Source organism: Rissa tridactyla, chromosome 4 (genome assembly GCF_028500815.1).
Source record: "Rissa tridactyla isolate bRisTri1 chromosome 4, bRisTri1.patW.cur.20221130, whole genome shotgun sequence".
NCBI lineage: Eukaryota > Metazoa > Chordata > Aves > Charadriiformes > Laridae > Rissa > Rissa tridactyla.
This window is the reverse complement of record NC_071469.1, coordinates 31,403,770-31,422,656: the sequence shown is the minus strand read 5'-3', so window position 1 is coordinate 31,422,656 and position 18,887 is coordinate 31,403,770. Positions and strand designations below refer to the sequence as shown.

The window sequence follows — 18,887 nt, the reverse complement described above, 5'->3', positions numbered from 1 at the left end:
GAAAAGCAAAGTCCCTGACCACGAAGAAACACACATTGTAAGAAAGACCAGTTGATCCTTCCACTGGTTGAAGGCAACAGGATGGGGAGGGGGGAAGAGGAAATGGGAAGGGAGCTGGAATCAGCATTTCTGGAAGTTATTTTTTCTCCATGTTGCAAGCTGATGTGAGACCCTGTGCTAACAGACCTATGAATCTTTAAAAAGACAAGTGAAGATTTTCTAGGAGAATTTGCTTTTTGCAAAGGACACTGGGGGGGGGGGGCGGGGGGGCAAGGAGAAGGGATGATTAAAACATTTTCATATACATTTACAGTGCTACTAGTAAGTGTTGTCTTGTAATGGACAAACAGGTGTTAGGTGTTTCATATTTCTTTGCTTGAAAACTATAGAACATACCTGAATTACTATGTATTTCAAAAGTGCTTCTAAGAAATAGCTTGTTAAATCTTCCTGTCCTTTATCTCCTGATTGTGGAGGAACAAGTGGAGTGATTTCCTCTATAGTCACTTGAGCTATTAAAAAGAAACACAAATAAAGAAGTACATTTAACATTAAGACCATTTCTTCACATGCATAAACATCAACCAAGTTACGAAAACAGAAAAAGCAGAAATGTACCAGGGTAAACAAAGACAGTTACAGGCAAAATAATCCACCCATAGATTAATGAAAATTAGGAAATTTTAGCTAATAAACCACCATAGAACTGATTTCTGACATGTGTAAAAACACAGCAGATAACTCATTACTCCCTACACACCTTGGGAATCTACCTGCCAACACACAATTTTTCCAAAAGGCATAGTTAATTTCTTTTGGAATTTAGGCAAACAGTAGAGTAACATTTGTGTTTCACAAATGCCAAATCATTATTTGCATCTCTCACCATTTTCTTTATTTAGCACTTGATCAGTTAGATTTCTGTGAAGTTTTACTAACTCTATACTTCCTTTACCTCTACAGTGAAGCTAGTTCAGAGTTTATTTTTCTCTTGTTCCTGTAGTTAGATGTTCACATTTTACTTTCTGCACTCTACATTTCTATGCTGCCTACATCCCCTGAAACCTATTGTTCCTTTCCTGCTGTAGAGATACAACACATAACTCCAGAACAAGGCAAACTTTTACCTGCAGAGCTGTCCTGCCACAAAATCCGCCTGCTAAATCAGCTTTGTTTCAGTAAATTTAATTACCAGCCAAGGAGACACTGCTTGCTTCTACAAGCAAAGCTTGTGTCAGCTTTAAAACACTGGGTGGAGGTAGAAAAGAAGAAAAAGGCAACAGTACTTCATGTTCAGAGGAAAAAAGCGGTCACCTTCTCATTCACATTTCTGTGAATACACAGTTTGCGCTTATGACCCCATCAAATTGCAATTCATTAATAAATAAGCTTAAAACCCTACTAACAGGAATAAATTGAGGTAGCAGGCAAGATGCTTCCCAAAGCTACCAGTATCTGATATTTATTGACACAGTGAACAGTCAAAGGAAAATCTGTCATAAGAATTATCTTAAGAGAAAAGTCACTCTCGCTCTATTGATTGGAGTCAAGACAATGATCTTCACATTTAAAAACAAAACAAAAACCTAACAACCTAGAAAGTATAACAAGTTTATCTTGGAATACTTAAACCTTGCCACTGATACAGAACTTTCTGACCTCAGATTTCGCAATTTACAAGCTCCAATTCTTTTGGAAGATTCCAAGCCACAAGAATACCACAGCTTTAATTACCTGGTCATCCACAGACAGAGCAGGAAGATCAACCATTTGGCTTTATGCATTGCCCTAACAACCACTCATCCTCTTGAAGCCCATGCCAGAAACTGCTTTGCGTAGCTTGCTCCCTAGGGTATGGCCAAAGCCAGTGCCAGTGTTCAACACAAGCAGAATCTACCTGTGCAAGTTTGCAGTAGATGCAGCATCTGCTTGTAATTCTTAAGAAGAATTACATGAAATTGGTCACTTTATTTTCACATGCTATGTGTTAAGCTACTATAGCCACACTTTTTGAAAATCAACAAATAAAAAACAACCCACCCCTGAAAAACAACAACAACAAAAAGACAAGTTACTATTGGAACAACACCTGATAAACTGCCAAAAAACTCCTTAACAGCTCCATAATCTCCCTAGATACATATGTATGCTAGTTCTTCGTTACCTCAACTTGCCTCCTCTGTGCTCAGAATTGAATTATGTAGATAATTGAGTAATATTACCAAATTACTTACTTTCTTGAACATTAAGTGGAGGGTTAATGAGATTATCTAGTGTTCGGGGGCCATATTCAGACTGTGGTGACGAAAATCCAGGAATCAAGCAAGAAAACATCCATAGCTGTTCTTTACTGCAGTTATTTTGAAGTGCTTGCAGCCACAAAAGAAAGAGACGCACGCCCTCTCGCCGTATCTTAAAGAAGAAAAAAAACAGAACAAGTTAACTTGTCACAGAACACAAAAAGCATTTCTGTTTGTCCTGGATGGAGAGGGAGAACAGGAGTGGTAGAAAAGATGACAATATACAGACAGTCTGACCACCAGCAGTCAGCAGAGCTAAGCTAGCACATCTGCTGCTCCTGCTAAAATGCAAGGACAACCCTGGCACCTTCACTGCTGTTTGCCTCACAGAGTCTCTTTCAAAGGGCTTTCTCTGAAAGAAGAGGAAGAAAACTAACACGATTCTAGTTGCTTAACAACAGCAGTGCAAGACAACATATGAATTTTTCAGAAAATACAAAGATCATCATAAAACTTCTAAATATGTTCGTGAATTATGACACCAGAGTGAGCTCTCTGCAGCAGAAGGGCCCGTTCTACCCTCTTCCATTCATTCTTCAAGGAAGGTGATGGGAGTCCTAGAGCAGTCCCCTGCTGGCTCTCACACTGGAGAATTTCAGCAGCAGCCAAGCCTGCAGGTGGTTTACAGAGTGGCATGGCTGGTTGCTGCAGTACCAAAACTACATGTTCCACCTGGGTGGCTTTTGGCCCAGGGTCAACTGTTACCACGCTACCCACCAATAGGTCTCTTTGGCCTAGATAATCTTCCACTTCCAAGACAGCCTGAGCCCCAAAACCAGTTTCCTTGCTCCTAACGATGAATGGTTAAGGCTTACTTCTGCGTTAATGCAAATCCTTCAACTATTTGCACACATTTTTAACTTGCCTACTCTACATAAGCACATTACTACTGCGATTAGTTCTACTGAGGTAAAGCAGATGATGTGAAGTCATTTTTTCATGACACACAAGTAACGATCTGGTTCTCATTCCTGTGGTTTTACTGTAAAAATTCACCCTTATATTCTCATTTGTATCTTTAAGTTTTTTAGACAAAAGGAGTATGCAACTTTTTCTAATACCTTTAATGAGTTTCCAGTGTGAAGAAGCTTCTTTAAAATCAACCCTAAAAAGAAGGAAAAAAAAAAAGATCTTGTTTGTTTGTTTGTTCTTTCTTTATTAAGTAAGATGTCAGAGTTCTCGGTCAGACTTGATAGTAACTTTTAAACAAGTCCTTGGCAATCTCCAATTTAATCTTGGTGAACTTGATATCCTCAGGCAACTTTCTCAATGCCAGAAGGAAAAAAAAGATCACCTTTCATAGCTTCCTCATAACCCATAAAGTCTTTCCCCAAAGGCTTTCTGGAATGTCTACATTAAAAGTAAGTGATTTTCACGTCATTAATGTGCATAATACCAGCACTACCCATTTACAAATACAGACCTCACCCGAACTTTTAAATTTATTACTAAGAGAAAAAAAAAATAGGAAAAAATAATTACAAAGCAACTTTTCACCTTCCTTTGTTCTTTCTCAGCCACTGTTCTATTTCCAGATTCATGGATTTAATTCTGTCTAGAACAGCCTCTCATTACATTGGTGGGTTTTTTTGTTTGTTTTCTTTTTTTTCTTCCTCTAGCTTGGTTTCAAGACCATAATCCCTGTTATGCCACTTAAAGGTTAAGGAAATGAGTAGCACAAACTACTAATAAAATAAGATTTAAAAAAAAAAAAAGAGAAAGAAAGAAAATCAACTTACCAATACTATGAAATTGCCACCTCTGATGAATCCTTTCTGGGAGGAGCTGCAAAATTTTCTACAAAAAAACAGAACCCAAGGATCTGTGTTGCAGATATCGCACTCAGAAGACCAAAGTGCACTTGCACAAAGGCCACAGATCAGAAGGTGAAGGGTTAACTTAGGAAATTTCAACGGGTTGCATTAGTTGTGCCTATGGTGGAGTTGTAATTCCACCTTTATAGTGGCTTAAGCTAGGACGGTCAGCTGTGAACTTGCTTCTGTGGCACAGGCAAACATTTGCTTCAGCCTTCTCAATAGAGGGGTAATGAGCTACAGCAAAACAATGAAGAAAAGAGCCAGGGCAATAATGGTCTAACACCTCTCCAGCTAGATTAGAGGAAGATGATCTTCAGATGGTAAAAAACAGAGCACAGCCCAGAGTGGTGGTAGACACCCCATCCCTGGAAACTTTCAAGGCTACGTTGGACAGGGCTCTGAGCAACCTGATCTAGTTGAAGATGTCCCTGCTCATTGCAGGGGGGGGTTAGACTAGAATGAAGTCCCATCCAACCCAAACTATTCTATGATAACATCCAATCAAAAGGCCAAGAAGACCACAACTAATCAGAGATCGCATTATAAGAATCTCAAAGTGTACAATACATGGGGGGGTGGGAGGGGAGAGAGACCGCCACCTTAAAGAAATGAACTATCTGCAAACACAGAAAACATCTCTTTCCAGTTAAGACATCTTCCTGCAAAACTGCAAGTGAAATTTTTCCTCACACAAAGCACATATATACAACTCTAAGCAAAAGAAAAGGAATGCGGTTAAGCATAAAGTGTATTTCCAGGCAACTGCAGGATAGCTGTACTGTAATTATTCAACAGGACTTAATTCAAAGTAAAAAAAAACTCATAGAGGAATACTGAAGTTATCTTACCTCAAAAATAAAAAGAATAGAATCTAATTCTTCTCTCTGAGACTTGTGACCTAGATGCAATTAAAAATAAAATAGAAGATACACTTTCATTATCAAAAAAAAATTTAAAGAACATTGACAAAGATCCTTATATGTGTAAAACAAAACCATGCATTTCTACAACCACAAGAATTATTTTGCATTCCTTCTGCAAATAAAAAAAAAGTACATTTTCTAGTTACGGTTTAGAATAGTTACTTTCCATTATGGCATCAACAGCTGGTAGAGATTAAGCTACACAATATCTTGTTAAACAAAACTTAGAATAATTCTGCAGAACACAAAAGTACAACAACCTAGGAATTGTTATTTTGCAAAAGGGCAAAAACAGCTATCAGAGAATAAACTCCTTGCTCACCTCCGTGGCATACATATGGCATACATTGCTCTGCCTTTATTTGTAATGATAGTGCTTACATATATTTCTACGTAACTAATGTTGTCATTTGTGACCAAAGACACCATGCTTTATTTATAACACCCTGCTTTATTTTATAACAAGCACAGAGACAAAAACACTGTTCTACTTGAAACACTTACCTTTTTGTTTAAGACCTACTTCAATAGTCACAAAGTTTTCAAAGAACACATAATATATATGTGAGAAATGTAGGTCAAAAAACTGTTTGAGATCAATTGATTCTGCATTCTCTGAAAAAAAGAACAGAACATTGTTTTTATTTCTTTCAAATATTCAGAGTCAACCACCGCATACCATTATCCAACAGTAAGAACTGAAGATATTTAAAAGAAAAATTATTGTTGGTAAAGAAGTTCTTGAAGTTTTGATTCTTTCAAACTAAAGCTGAAGAAATTCAATATGGCACACCATAAGCACCTTGTGCTTTAAAATAGGAAGCAGCATCTTCTTGCATGACAGATATGCCTGCAAACCCCAGTGATGAACCAGAATTCCACGAGGACCAGCACTGTACAAATGAATGCTGTTTTAATTGTTACTATAATAGAAATAAAGCTAACAACCTGCCCAAACTCCACAACAGAAAGGCCATCACTGTCCCCAACTGTCTTAAGCTTAGTTGTTTCTAGTAGTTAAAGTGGGAGAAGGATGATAAGTGGGACCGCCTCTGCTCTGTAGAGAAACAGGTTGGGAGGAAGCAAACAGCAGTGCTGGATTCCCACTGCTGCCTCCTTGCTTCCTCCAAGCCCCAACATGCACTTTCCTTTCCGGTCTGGTCCAGTCTCCCATACTCCTTTGATTTCGTGGTCTCAGGAGACCAGAAACAGGTGGAAACATCATTGGGAGTGTAGACAGGATATGCTTTCTTGTGCATTCCAGTAAGGTTTCCAGACTCTCTTCCCACAGCCCCCCTAGATGGTTTTGTGCAAATTCCCAGTTAAAGAAATACATGATGATTTATCTAGATTAATGTGAAACTGACTGTTTAAAACAGTCGATTCTTTCAAGCCTTAGTACATACCAAACCAAAAGACGCTCCCTGTCCTGTTATTTAATTACATTGGACTAGAGAAACTAGGTGGACAGAACAATACTATGGAAGCACAGAAGAACAGGGAGACAGTATTTTATGGGGCAAAACTCTCCCCTTTCACAATACTGACATCAAACAAACAAACAAAAAAAACCAACCCCAAAACCATGAAGAGAGGCGAGGCAAACAAAACCTTTATATTCTTCACCAGCTCTATACACTGAGGCATCATCTTTCACTGCAGATATAGCTTTAAGTCCCCTTCTAATTCTTTATTGGATCATAGTTTTAGAATGATGTCAATCTTTATCATCTCACATGACCGGATAAACAACTGGTAGAATATAATGCACAGAAACAATCAGTTGAAAGGCTGGTCAAAAGCGTATTTTCAATTCTATTTTATTATGTAGTTCTACAGGTCTGCCAATTCAATTTTATCACAAGTCTTGCTATAAAAGTTTCAAACACATGTTCAGTTTTTGCAGTATCACAGTATGCTGCCAAGATCTTGCATAATCAGTGTGGTGGAGCCAGAGTGCTCTTGGAGAAGCCAGTGCTATATTGACACCTACGATCAACTCTTAAAGCAAGGCAGCTTAGCGAGCAATAAACATAGTGGTGCGGAGTGGCAAACAGGTGCCTGACCATCTACAGGATTACCTAAACTCCAGTTTTGCACAAACTGCTACACCACGTACAGATCAGCAGCTCAAGCTTAGAGTCTGAAATATTAAAGTAAGGACAAGAAAAAAAAAAAACAAAAACAATTCCACTTTAAACAAACTAGACTATGATTTTCAGGTGGTCAGGGCAAGTACATAGGAAACAGAGCTATGACTAGAGCATAGGCACCACCATTGTATCCACTCCCACTCATGGGGCAGAACCCTAAAGCAAGTTCTAGACTATGGACAAGAAAATACAGCAAGAGGCAAATCGAAAGGTTTTAAGACAGGAGGATTGAAGGGAGAAAGAAAGCAATGATTGAGACTTTCAGGAGAAAGGAGGGTGGCAGAAGATAATCTTTAAGCCTGTACATTTAACTGCTGTGCAGGAGCTACAGATAAAAAGCAGTGGAACGGTTCACTTGATGCAAAGGAACGGAAAACACTAGTTCCAATTACTAAAGAGATCGGAAGCAGTTAAACAGGGTCTCTGCCAGTCAACACACAGGAATGCTGCATTTTTGCAGGCACATTTAATGTTTCGTTTCCTGAAATAGGCCCTCATTCTTTCCCCAGACACGGGTCAACTCCGAAACAGACAAAAAAAACCAAGCCAAACTTATTCTTTAAAGAAGACTCACTCTTAACACAACAGTTCATAATTTTTCGACACACTATTCCTAGATTCTTCAGGAGCCAAGCTAAAGGCTTGCCCACATAACCAGGTGAATGGTGATTCTCATTTTACCACAGAATTACTGTGTGACACTTGCATACATACAACTGGCGCTGTGGTAAGGCATTCTGCCTTTCCAGAGTTCTGTTTGGGGGACAATTTCAGAGGATGATCTTTGTTTATTTATTTTGCATTCATTTATTTAAGAACAATGTGGTGCCAATGACCTCAGAAAAGACTCAGAGGAGCATTGGTAGACCTGTGTTATTATCATTAACGCCCAATTAACACTAAAAGCATCCCTTCAGAATATAGCTATAGCTTGGAAGAGTAGGATGAAAGTACAAAATTCTTTGGGTTTGCAACTTTTCTAGCAAATCCATTTCACCCCAATTTCTTCCTAAGAACTTGGTAGCGTAAATAAAAGCAAGTTTTTGGAATTCAAACGAACAGTTAACAAGTGAATTCTTGCTTTAAGTTCTATTGCTTCAGACAGAAGGAAAAAAAATGGGACATTTTATTTAAGAGGAAATAATATTTTAAAAATTGACTAACCAAAAGAAAACAAAACTCCCACCCCAAACTATTTCTGTTAATGTTGAAAACCAGCTTTCCTTCTAAGGGAGGGAAAACATACTTGTGCATCTGAAATGTTTGCCACCTAGAGTAAAAGACACCTTCTCCTCACATCAAGGATGCTTTTAGTGATTCAGTAAGCTGCTGGTCCAGACATTTGGAACCTCACATCGATCAAGGAAGTCTGGAACTCATTATGCATACCCGGACCAAGAATCACGTCAAGAGAGTGGAGGGGGGGGAAAAGGCAGATCCAGTATGGAGTAATGTAGACCTTAGAAGAGTTTGATTTGGAAATCAGCTAGTCTGGCCGCCTGTGTACATCATTCCATTCCACAGCTACCTCTAAATTGAACACAGTCCATGTGACTAATACATGGATGGAGAGACTATTGCTCTCCTTGATTAATTTACTATTAAAACGTATCACTTACCTATCAATTGATTCATCTTACTAACTTCCAGCTGTATGCTTCTGTTAATGCCTTTTTCATTAATCAAGAATCTGATTTTTTTTTTCCCCCTAACAAGAGTGTTTCTAAAACATTTAGTTCACCTTTATCCTTGTGATCAACTAAAGATACAGTTCTTAAATTCTCTCATCTTAAATCACTTTCTTCAACACTAGGTCATTGTCTCTTCTCTGTGCTCTCCCGAAGTATCACAAATGCTGCATAGAGAGGTAAAAATAATTTCCTCTACAAGGAGCATATGTGTGTCCTTTTCACACAACCTTGAACTGGGAATTTGCAGGAAGTTGCTTGTCTGCTTTGGCCACGTAATCTCTTCTGCCTTTTTAGGAGGAGACACATAGCCTTGTTTTTACGTGAAGTGGGATTAGGCATAAACGGGCTTTCCTCCCTAATTTACAGTTCATTTATTTATTTATTTTTAAACAAAAGAACTTTGTATTCTCCTACCACAGATTCATGTAACTAATGCAAACTAATGTATTCCTTGGGTTCTTGGTACTTACGCCCAGATTGGGGGGTGAGGGGAAGGACTCGAAAATAGTTCTGGCACCATATAAAATAGTTAGAAAAGTTTCTCAGAACGGGAGAGGGGAAAATGGGACAATACATATAGATTACTGAATTCCAACAATGTAAAAACTAAAGCTTCTACTGTACAAAGCACAGTTCCAGTACACTAAAATCCAGACTTCCAGCATCATTTATGGAAGCTGTTTGTCAAGAAAATGCAGTTCTCTTCATGCTTCACAAGAGCAAGAAACACAGATTTCTGATTGCTGAGTTTTCCTTAATAATTTTCTGTAACTTAAAAACTGCTGCAAATCTGATCTCTGCATTAACTCTGTGTGTTCAGTGGTGCTTTTTATTTTTTGTGGTTTTTAAGAAGAAAGTTACATTTAAGCACAAAGAGACACCATACAGGGCACTCTGTCCTTTTCTTCCTCCCATAAAACTTTTCTAAAACTAGCTTTAGTTTTTTCTAGGTTCAGCATTAAGAAGGTAAGCTACTTTTTTTGGTTTAAATTTTTGAAGTTGCACCCAGCTTACAGATTTCTGTTCTATTTTGATGCATGAAACAGAGAACCAAACTAAAAATGGAAGACTAGTTATCTAAGCGATTTGTATGACACTCAATACAAGAGCATTCAAGTACCCCGTTAACTGGAATTCATATTTCCATTAAACCCACTGAAACTTGGAAGTTCTAGTATTACCCCAACTTATAGACTGGAGCTGTAGCACCAAGAGTTAAAGGGAAAAAGAAAGTGGAAAAAAAAAAAAAAAGAAAAACAGAAAAAAAACCCACACAAAAACCCAAACACAACAAACAAAAAATCCCTCTACCTCTCCTACCAACTTCTATGCTTATGCGTGACTGTACTCTTAGGAACCTACTTTCATGTATTTTCAGACGGCCAGCTCTTTTGAAGGTTAATCGTTCAAAACTTTCTGAAAGGTTATGCTCTTTTCAAGTATCTGAGTAGATATTCACAGTGACCTTTTTAGGCAGAGAGGATTCTAGGCCGAAGTCTTGTAAAAAATTTGTTCTGCCACTGAACTCCGCCTAAGACTAAACCCATTTACTGCATGCCTTTTATTATGGTTCAATTATCAGCACATCACTTTTTAACCAGGAATAATTTGAATCCACAAAAGTATTTCACTATTTTAATAAAAACACAACCCTTCAATAGTACACATTAGAAGGGCACTATTTGAACAGCATATCATACTTAGAATTACAATGCAAAAGTACCACCTCAGTGAGCCTAAAAAAAATTATTTTGTCATATGTAAAACATGAACCAAAAGAAACAATACAGATTTTTACTGTGTATTTAAACTTGTAAGAGATCACCTGAGCAAGATTCTGCAAAGCTTACAAGTTTACACATACAACACCCCAGTCCTCTGTAGGAAGAGGATCTCAGTGGGCTTTAACTTATATTTCATACAATTCGCTTTCTCTGTTTATTTCGTTTTCTATATATTACCCTATAAATTATTATTATAAACTAATCTGTAAATCTGTGATGCCTGTTACATATTTATAAATTAGTTGAGATAGCAAATGAAATGCATCTATACTATTTAGATTATTGCCTACTGTATGAAATTAAAATATTATAAAGCAGGTAAACTGGTACTTTCCACACAGGACAGAACTTTACAAGGTGAACAATCAAAACACTGAGCTTAAAACTAAAACAACAACACCCCACCCCAGATCTTAGATATCTATTAACTTTTCTGATGAGAACATTAACATTCACCAGTTCACACATAGCATTGCAGTAATTTACCATAGCATTTAACAGAACAGTCTACACCATTACAGACCAAGTTGTGGTTAATTTTACCTTCGATTTTAAGTGTTTCAGGATTTAATAGTATGTTTATACATAAAGTTGTTATAGCACATAGCATAACGAAAACATTATCCTGTCTCATTCTGAGACTTACTGGCTTTTAAGTCACTTTCCCTCATCCTTACCCAAAAATAAAATACAAGTGACAACTGCGGCAAACAATGACCTGGAAGCCAGCCAGACTTCTAGTTCTATTTCTGTAAAACGGAGGCCCGCTATAGACTGAAGTGTTCGGTATCAGTTCTCATAACAAACTGGTGCCATTAGAAAGCAAGAGGTTTCTAAGCGCTCTCAATTTCAGTTAACGTACAAGCAAAATGGCCAACAGAACTTACTCGTTCTTAATACTCCAAGCTGGAAAATTTAACGGCTACTTTATAGCAAAACAGTACAGAGGTTCAGTTACATACGGACAGTCTCTTGAATAGAAAAGCATGTCATTTAGAAAGGTTAAGTGGAAAACCTCCGGAACTAACTGGTGGTTCTGGCATAGTTAACAGACTGTCAAAGCAAAAGAGACCTGATAACAAACCACAGCGTTTCAAATAGTGAGCTACAAATGCAAATCTATTAAACAAGGGCTTCACATTAGCCATTACTGTTTCAGATCACTAACAGCTATTTAACAAAAACAATTAAATTTTTTTTAAAAGGTGATTTTGTCAAAGAAAATATTATTGAGGTTTTTGCTACTGAAAAAGGCACACACTTCAAGAAATCTTCTAATGGACTTCTGTTTAGCATCAGACAAGTCTGAACTTGCCTGATCACCACCATCTTTTAGATGCAAACATACAATAAAAAAAAAAAATCAGGAATGAATAAGCATGTTAACGAACATCATCGACATACAAACTGTTACAAATTTCAACACCAGCGCTCTACAGGAATGAGCAGAAGCAGCTGACAGCTCTCCAGACTCATTCTTTCAGGTTACTTGCAGACTCCAGAAGAGTTACACTCGTAAACTTTTAAAAAAATGCTTCCATAACAACTCATGCATGTTCCAGAACTTAAGCTTTTCCTTAAGCAACTTCAAACACTTCTGTAGTAATGTACTTGTTTTCATTTTGAACTGCCACAAGCTAAACCCACACAGACCTTTCCTTTGCATCCAAGCGGTCAGAGCTGGCCCTTTGTCCACCCTGTGGCTTTGATCTGACTCCAGCCCTCACCCTTGCGAGCCCGCAGCGCTGGCCACTGCCACTCTCTGCAAGCCCGTGTAACATTAGCCAAAATCCTAAAGCAAAGCAGTTCTTCCCGCTTTTCCCCTGGCCAAAACAGAGCAGAATGGGTTCAGGGTTAAGTCAAGACTGACAGAACATCAAGTCTAATTTCTTAAACTGCGCTCAACCCACAGCCAAACCCATGAATTACAGCGGTGACATGTCCTCTGCAGTTAGAATTACCAGGAAAGAAAAAAAAAATAATCTACAACTCTTGCCAAAAATAATACAGCTTTGCACATCCACAGAAACTTCTGGAACAGTAATCTCCAAAGAAAATTCCAGGCAGCTAGTTTTGCTGTAGCTTCTCACTCGCCTCTCACTTTAACAACCATAAAACATTTTTCATTTATTATTGTATATAAGTAATATTATAATGAGTGATGTTGATGATGTGCAACACCAATGAATGGCATCCAGCTGAAGCATTAGGGCTGACTGCCAGTGAAACAGATTTCTTAAATTAAAATCCCTTTAGGCAAATGGAATCTCTCTTTAAGTATATTGTTTAATATTAAACAATATATCAGAACGGATGTCCAATGCAGCCTGTTCCATTCTGCCCAGTATCACTTGCCTTTTCCCTTTCAGAGATTGCTTACATGATATGTCAAGCACTAACCAACTAACTAACCAACAATAACAAAACAAAATAATAAAAAATACACTCCGTGCTGCAAATACTCTGGTCTCTTAGCATTGCATTTTACAAGCCTTGTCTCCATGGTTCCAGAGATACAAGCAGTGTTTTTTTAAGATAGCAGATGCAAATAAAATAATTTATGAGAAACAATATATTCCTTTTTCCTTTACTCTGGAGTAACGAATTACAGGCCTGTAACTCCTACTCTACAAAATCTGAAGAAGGAAAGAAAAAAAAAAAAAGAAAAAAATTATCGTAAGAGTTCAGCCCTAAAAGTAAAACTTAAACCAAGTACATTCATTTGTCTTGTTTGCACACAGTAAAATTATACAGAAATCATTAAATATTTAGAGGTTTTATTTAAAAAAAAAAAAACAACACAAAAACATATTAACATATTTACAAATTCTGACTGAAACTACATATTCAACAGGTAGCAGCAACATATTTGCTATCAAAACTAGAATAAAACAAGAAGTCAATATTGTTAACGTACGACATTCTGAAAGGGTCATGTATCTAGCTGCCTTAATTATTTACAGAGTTCTCAAAGCATGGTTTTAACAAAAGGATAAATCAAGCACGATTTGATGCTTGAAGAATTATTAGAACAAACTTTTATGAACTACCATTTTAAAACCACAGAATTTTAGTTTGATGATGAAGTGTTATTAAACAGTGTAACACTGATTATAAGAACAATGCAATATTATTTCCATGTTATTTTCTCTTAATGATCCTAAAAACTGCAATTAGCTGCTAACTCACTGGGGACTGCTAAATTTTTATTTTTTTTTTTCTGGAAAAATCACAGGCTTTGTTCTGCAGGCAATACGTAACTCCGCAAGGTACACTACGTGCCTCCATTTCCATCTGATCACACTTGCACTACCTGGGGCTGGCAGCCTTCCTTACAGCAGGGCCTGGCTGAGCCACTGACGTATGGACCACACGGGAATCCCATTAGACATTCCTGCTCGTGGTTGATATGCCTAAACCACCGCAGTAGCTCAGAGTAAACAAAACTGTTACAGCCTTTCCAGCATATAGAAACAAGACCCAAGAATAGTTTGATAAAAAGATCACACACTGATCAAGATGGCATTTGGGAACTGTGTCAGACTTAAAGGTACTTCCCAGAACTAAGGAGGAGAGGGAAAGAAAAAAGGGTGTGTGCGGAATGAACACTTCCCTACAGGAAGAAATTAATACACCTCAAAAGAATCAAATCTCCTAAAGCAGATAGTTCCAGCTGTTTCAAGAAAAATACCCCAGCAGGAAAACAGTGGAAAGCAGATTACCTCCACTCACGGACTGGTATGTCCCATGATATGAGACTTCAATCTCTTTCCAATTTTTCTTAGCATTTCTTAGCTATAAAAATATTTATTACTACTTGGAAGTCTCCTAAAGGCTTTAACCTCTATTAAAAAAAACTTATGCCTGTGACATGCATAAATTGGTCATGTATTATATTTACTTTAACAAATAATTTAATGAATTCTGAATTAGCCACCTGAATTTCACTGAATTTTCCTTGGTTCCTCAATTACAAAAAAGGCTGAATAGAGCCATACTGAAGCAGAGCAGAGAACCAACCAGAGACAGGACACTGGAGTGAAGTGGCAAAGAGCAGTCATCTACAAAAGTTTCAGAAAAACAAACAAACATACAAATGCATCTTCCCCAGTATGCCTAAAATTGATAGTTAGTCTAGCACTCAGGAGCTTCCCAAGCCAGAAATCTTTTACTGTAACTTCAAATTTGGTAGGCCTTAACAGACTTCCTGTAAACATATATGAAAAAGACTAGAAAATATTTTTCAGTATCTGCCCCTACAGAAATGGATTCCAAAGCCTTCAATGTCTTGTCACATTAAAGTTTTACTTTCGTCCGAATCATTCCCATCTCTAAATCTTCTATACACTGACTATAGCAATAAGAGTACTAAAGCTGCAATGATAGTTGATGTAATGGTACACAGCTGTTTTACAAAAACACAAAATTTTCTATATTCTTTATGCAGTCAGAATGATTTGCATTTTTCACTAAATTTAAACTGAGCTGTCACCAATGACAAGATACTTTTTCCTGAAACGATACAACTATGTTATCTTGTAAAAGGCACTTAAATAATTCCATCTAATGTACACTACTTTTAATTTGTTACAAATAAATGTCACTTGCCTTTGTGCTATCCATTCCCTCAGGTTCATATTAGGTTCTCTGAAACTGTCCGGCCTCTGCTGGTCTTTACTAACAACCACATTATACTATCTTAAATATTTTTTTATGATGCCCAACTTGCAGGATCCAACTGTCAACGTTTCACCAAACAAAATTTTTTTGGATTTCTCCTCTTTGGCTAATAGACAACCAGCAGTGTGTAATTCACAAGCACTCCGCCTCTTTCCATGACTATTTCATTAATTTAGCTTACTGGAGAACTGCTGTTTTGGATGCCTTGATAAAATAGAGGGAAATCAAACTGGTACTCCCTTTCCTCCCCTCAAGGCTTAACCGTAAATCCAACGCCACACTTCAGTGTACCACTGCTGAACTAAAGACTAAAAAGTACAGCAAAATGAAATTAACACTGGTCCAATACACGTTGCAGGCCTACTGAAAGGATTTTAAGTTTAAAAACAAGAGAAAATTCTCTCCTTCTCCTGGATGCCGAACAGCAGAGAATTCTCTTCTGGATAGCCTTTTAGTCTCCAATATGCAGGGGCTAAGAGCAATAAACAAGACAAATAATTTTTCATTCATAAAGATGCTGAACAGAGCTGAACTGAGATTTCCTCCCTTTTCCCCTTGGATAGTGCGTTGGCAATAGCTAGCTTGGATCCCCTGAGCACATGGACACGTGCCAATTGTTATGCTGGGGGAGTTGTCACTGAAGCAAAAAGATAAACAGGAAAATGCAGCACTACGCTGCTCCAGCTGCAGGATGGTGCTCCATGCAAAGCCACCTCAGGTAGCAGTCTATCTCATGTGGTTACATTTTTTTTTTTCACCTGGTCCTGCAGACGAGTCAAAGCAGCAATTGGAGAAGAAAGGGCATACAGCTTATGCTTTGAAAGGCAGTTTAGGGAGCAGAGAAATTTAAGGAATAAGGCAAGGAGGTGATCACAGCAAAAGACAGACTTCAAATAGTCTGCTATATACTTCTCTTGCACTACAGCAGGAACACGCAGAGAAACATCCTACTTCCCCTGCCCCCAAAAAAGACCTTATTTTGTACCTCGTGCATCTAAGAGTATCTGCATAATGACAATATCTTCTAGATGCATCCAAGACAGACAAGTTGAAGAGTACTGTTACACCTTTCCCAACTTACAGAGTCAAATACTGTACTCTCCCAAACTTAGAGAAAGGATGTGTGAGCTGTGCTTCAGTGGCTGAGACATACACATGTGCTGGGGGAAGAAGGGGAATGGCCACCACATGAAAACATGCCTCAGCAGATTTAGTCTGTCCCACAGCCAGTAAGCAGAAACCTTAGATTAGATAAGAACGTCTGCTTGACACAGAGCTCATGCCTTGCATCTTACAGAATGCACCCAAGTATTAACAAAGCTGAAGGAAAATCTTATAAATAAAAGACAAGCAACAGAAATACCAAATCTAGAGCAGATCTCGTGAAAATCACGCAGATTGTTTTGCAGACTAAAGCAAAACTAGAAATAACCAACATACTTTAGCCAGGAAACCTAAATTCAGAGAGGTACTTGGTTTCTTTACAATGCTCTTTCCTCTTAAGTTTCAACTGATGAAGTAGCTAAAAATAAATACAAAACATAAAGCAAGCCACAACTGGCTCAGTACAGCTAGTTAAGAAGAGCGGTAACATTCTGAGTGAGGCAAGAGGATAAATCTGACTACTGAAGTGTTTTGAACAGCTAGCTACCCAACTATTCTCCATTTCAAAAGTCTAACTAATTATTACGTTGCAGAAAATAAGTCATGCAGCAGCAGATGCCGCCATACGGGAACACCTGTTCCTTCAACGACCAATACAAAAGAAAATGGGAGCATTAACCGTTTTCCCTTGAAAGGGAAGGATCCAGCTTTGGATGCCAAGGATAGGTACTTAAATACCCCCAAACTGTGGGCAGAACCCAAAATAATCCATTCAGTACTCTGTGCTAAATACAGAATGCAGTTGTCCTTGACCCAGCGCTGTTCACATGTCGATAAACTGTCAGAAGTAACACATGCATTTACAGAACTGAAGGGCCCAAAAGACGCTCTGGAGGAAAATTCTTTTTTCAAGGACAGCTTGACGACAAGGACTTAGATTTTTACAAACATGCAACTAACAGATATTTTGGAATGGTTAACTCTGGGTGTCTTTTTTCCCCACTGTTTTTTCATTAGAAATTGTGATTATGTGCAATAATTGCCTAATTCACTGGTCAGGTTAAACAGCTGCTCACATGGAGCTGCGGCAGTACTTAAGTGCTTATTTTCCCTCCTTGACCAACCGGCAAACCAAAAGTGCTTTCAGACGAGCTGTATGAATGCTCATCTACATCTACTCCAGTGCGTACTTACTGTTGTAGCTCTTACCTTGAGCACATACACGAACATAAGTTGTTACTGTGAGCATTTAGGGGAAACAGATTAGAGCCACAGGCACCATTAGGACTCACCAGCCCCTTCTATTCAAGCCTACCGAGTCAGCAGCATCGATGCAGCTCTAGAGAATAATCCACGGGCGAAGCACACCAGCTTTTCGCCTCCACCCGCGGTTGCCAAATGAAAGCCACCTTCTTTCAAAGGCGGTGGAAACGGACGTGCCTCAGTACAACAGCGGGGAGCGAAGCCGCCCCCGCCGGGACCAGCGGCCCCCGGCACGCAGCCGGAGCCCCGCCAAGCGGGGGCCCTCCCTCCGGCCGCGCTGCCCTGCCGTGCCGTGCCATGCAGGGGGGAGGCTGGGCTGACTGGGGTCTCTCGCCGGAGCAGAGCCCCGAGCCCGCCTCCCGCTGGTCCCTCGAATCTCCCGGTCCTTCCTACTCCGGGACTCGGGGCCAGCAGCCAGACGGACTCCCGAGCCGTGGCCCCTCGCTCCCTCCCTCCCCTCCCTCCCTCCCTGCCGGCCGCCTCACCGATGAGGACGCGCAGGTGCTTGAGGCGGGTGAGCGGGTCCTTGCGGGTGTCCAGCACCTTCTGCGTGGATTTCCGCACGTCCCCGTGCGGCTTCTTGGAGAACATCCCGCCGGGCCCGGCCCGGTCCGGCCCGGCCCCGGCGCCGCGCTCCAGAGGCGGAGAGCGGCCTCCAGATCCGCCCGCACCGGGGCCCCTACATAGCCAGCGGCGGCAGCGCCGCCTCCTCCTGGCTCCGGCTCCGATGCGGCGAGGGTGGAGGGGCGCGGCGCGGAGCCAACTCCCCGCGGGCCCGGAGGGGGGCCGGGCCGGGCCGGGCCGGGCCTAGACTCCCCCTTCCTCCTTCTCCTCCCGCTGCTTCACGACAGCCGTCAGGTGCGACCCCAGGCGTCCCTATGGCAACCGCGCCGTGACGTCACGGCCGGCGCTCCCCAGCGCACCTCCGAGGCGCGGCGGCGGGCGGATGGACGGGGCTCCTCCCTCCCTTCCTCCAGCACGGGAGGGGCAGCTGCCTCTGCCCGGGGCTGTCACGGGCCTCCCGGCCAGAGGATGGAGAGCCGGCACCGGAGCAGCAGAGCCGCGTGCTCGCTTCGGGAGCGGGCAGCAGCGGGTGGTGCGGGAAGCTGTACTTCAGCTATTTGTACGTAAAATACAAAGTTATCCCATTGCAGCGCTACTTCTGGCTATAC

The 18,887-nt window shown here is 40.0% G+C and overlaps 1 protein-coding gene across 14 annotated transcripts in view; it reads right to left on the bottom strand.

The window, feature by feature from the left end:
• The window catches only part of RALGAPA1 (Ral GTPase activating protein catalytic subunit alpha 1), a 134,441-nt gene extending 115,861 nt beyond the window's left edge, over positions 1-18,580 (bottom strand). For all 14 annotated transcript variants that reach the window (XR_008466364.1, XR_008466365.1, XR_008466363.1 and 11 more), the window contains exons 1-7: positions 18,201-18,580; positions 5,545-5,655; positions 4,966-5,015; positions 4,040-4,097; positions 3,362-3,405; positions 2,235-2,412; positions 397-512 (exon numbers count right to left, since the gene is read on the bottom strand). Coding sequence is in view for 10 of the 14 variants with exons in the window: in XM_054201034.1 (XP_054057009.1) it covers positions 397-512; positions 2,235-2,412; positions 3,362-3,405; positions 4,040-4,097; positions 4,966-5,015; positions 5,545-5,655; positions 18,201-18,306 (663 nt within the window). In the remaining 4 variants the exon portion in view is untranslated. The remainder of the gene's footprint in view (positions 1-396; positions 513-2,234; positions 2,413-3,361; positions 3,406-4,039; positions 4,098-4,965; positions 5,016-5,544; positions 5,656-18,200) is intronic.
• Positions 18,581-18,887: the final 307 nt, after the last annotated feature.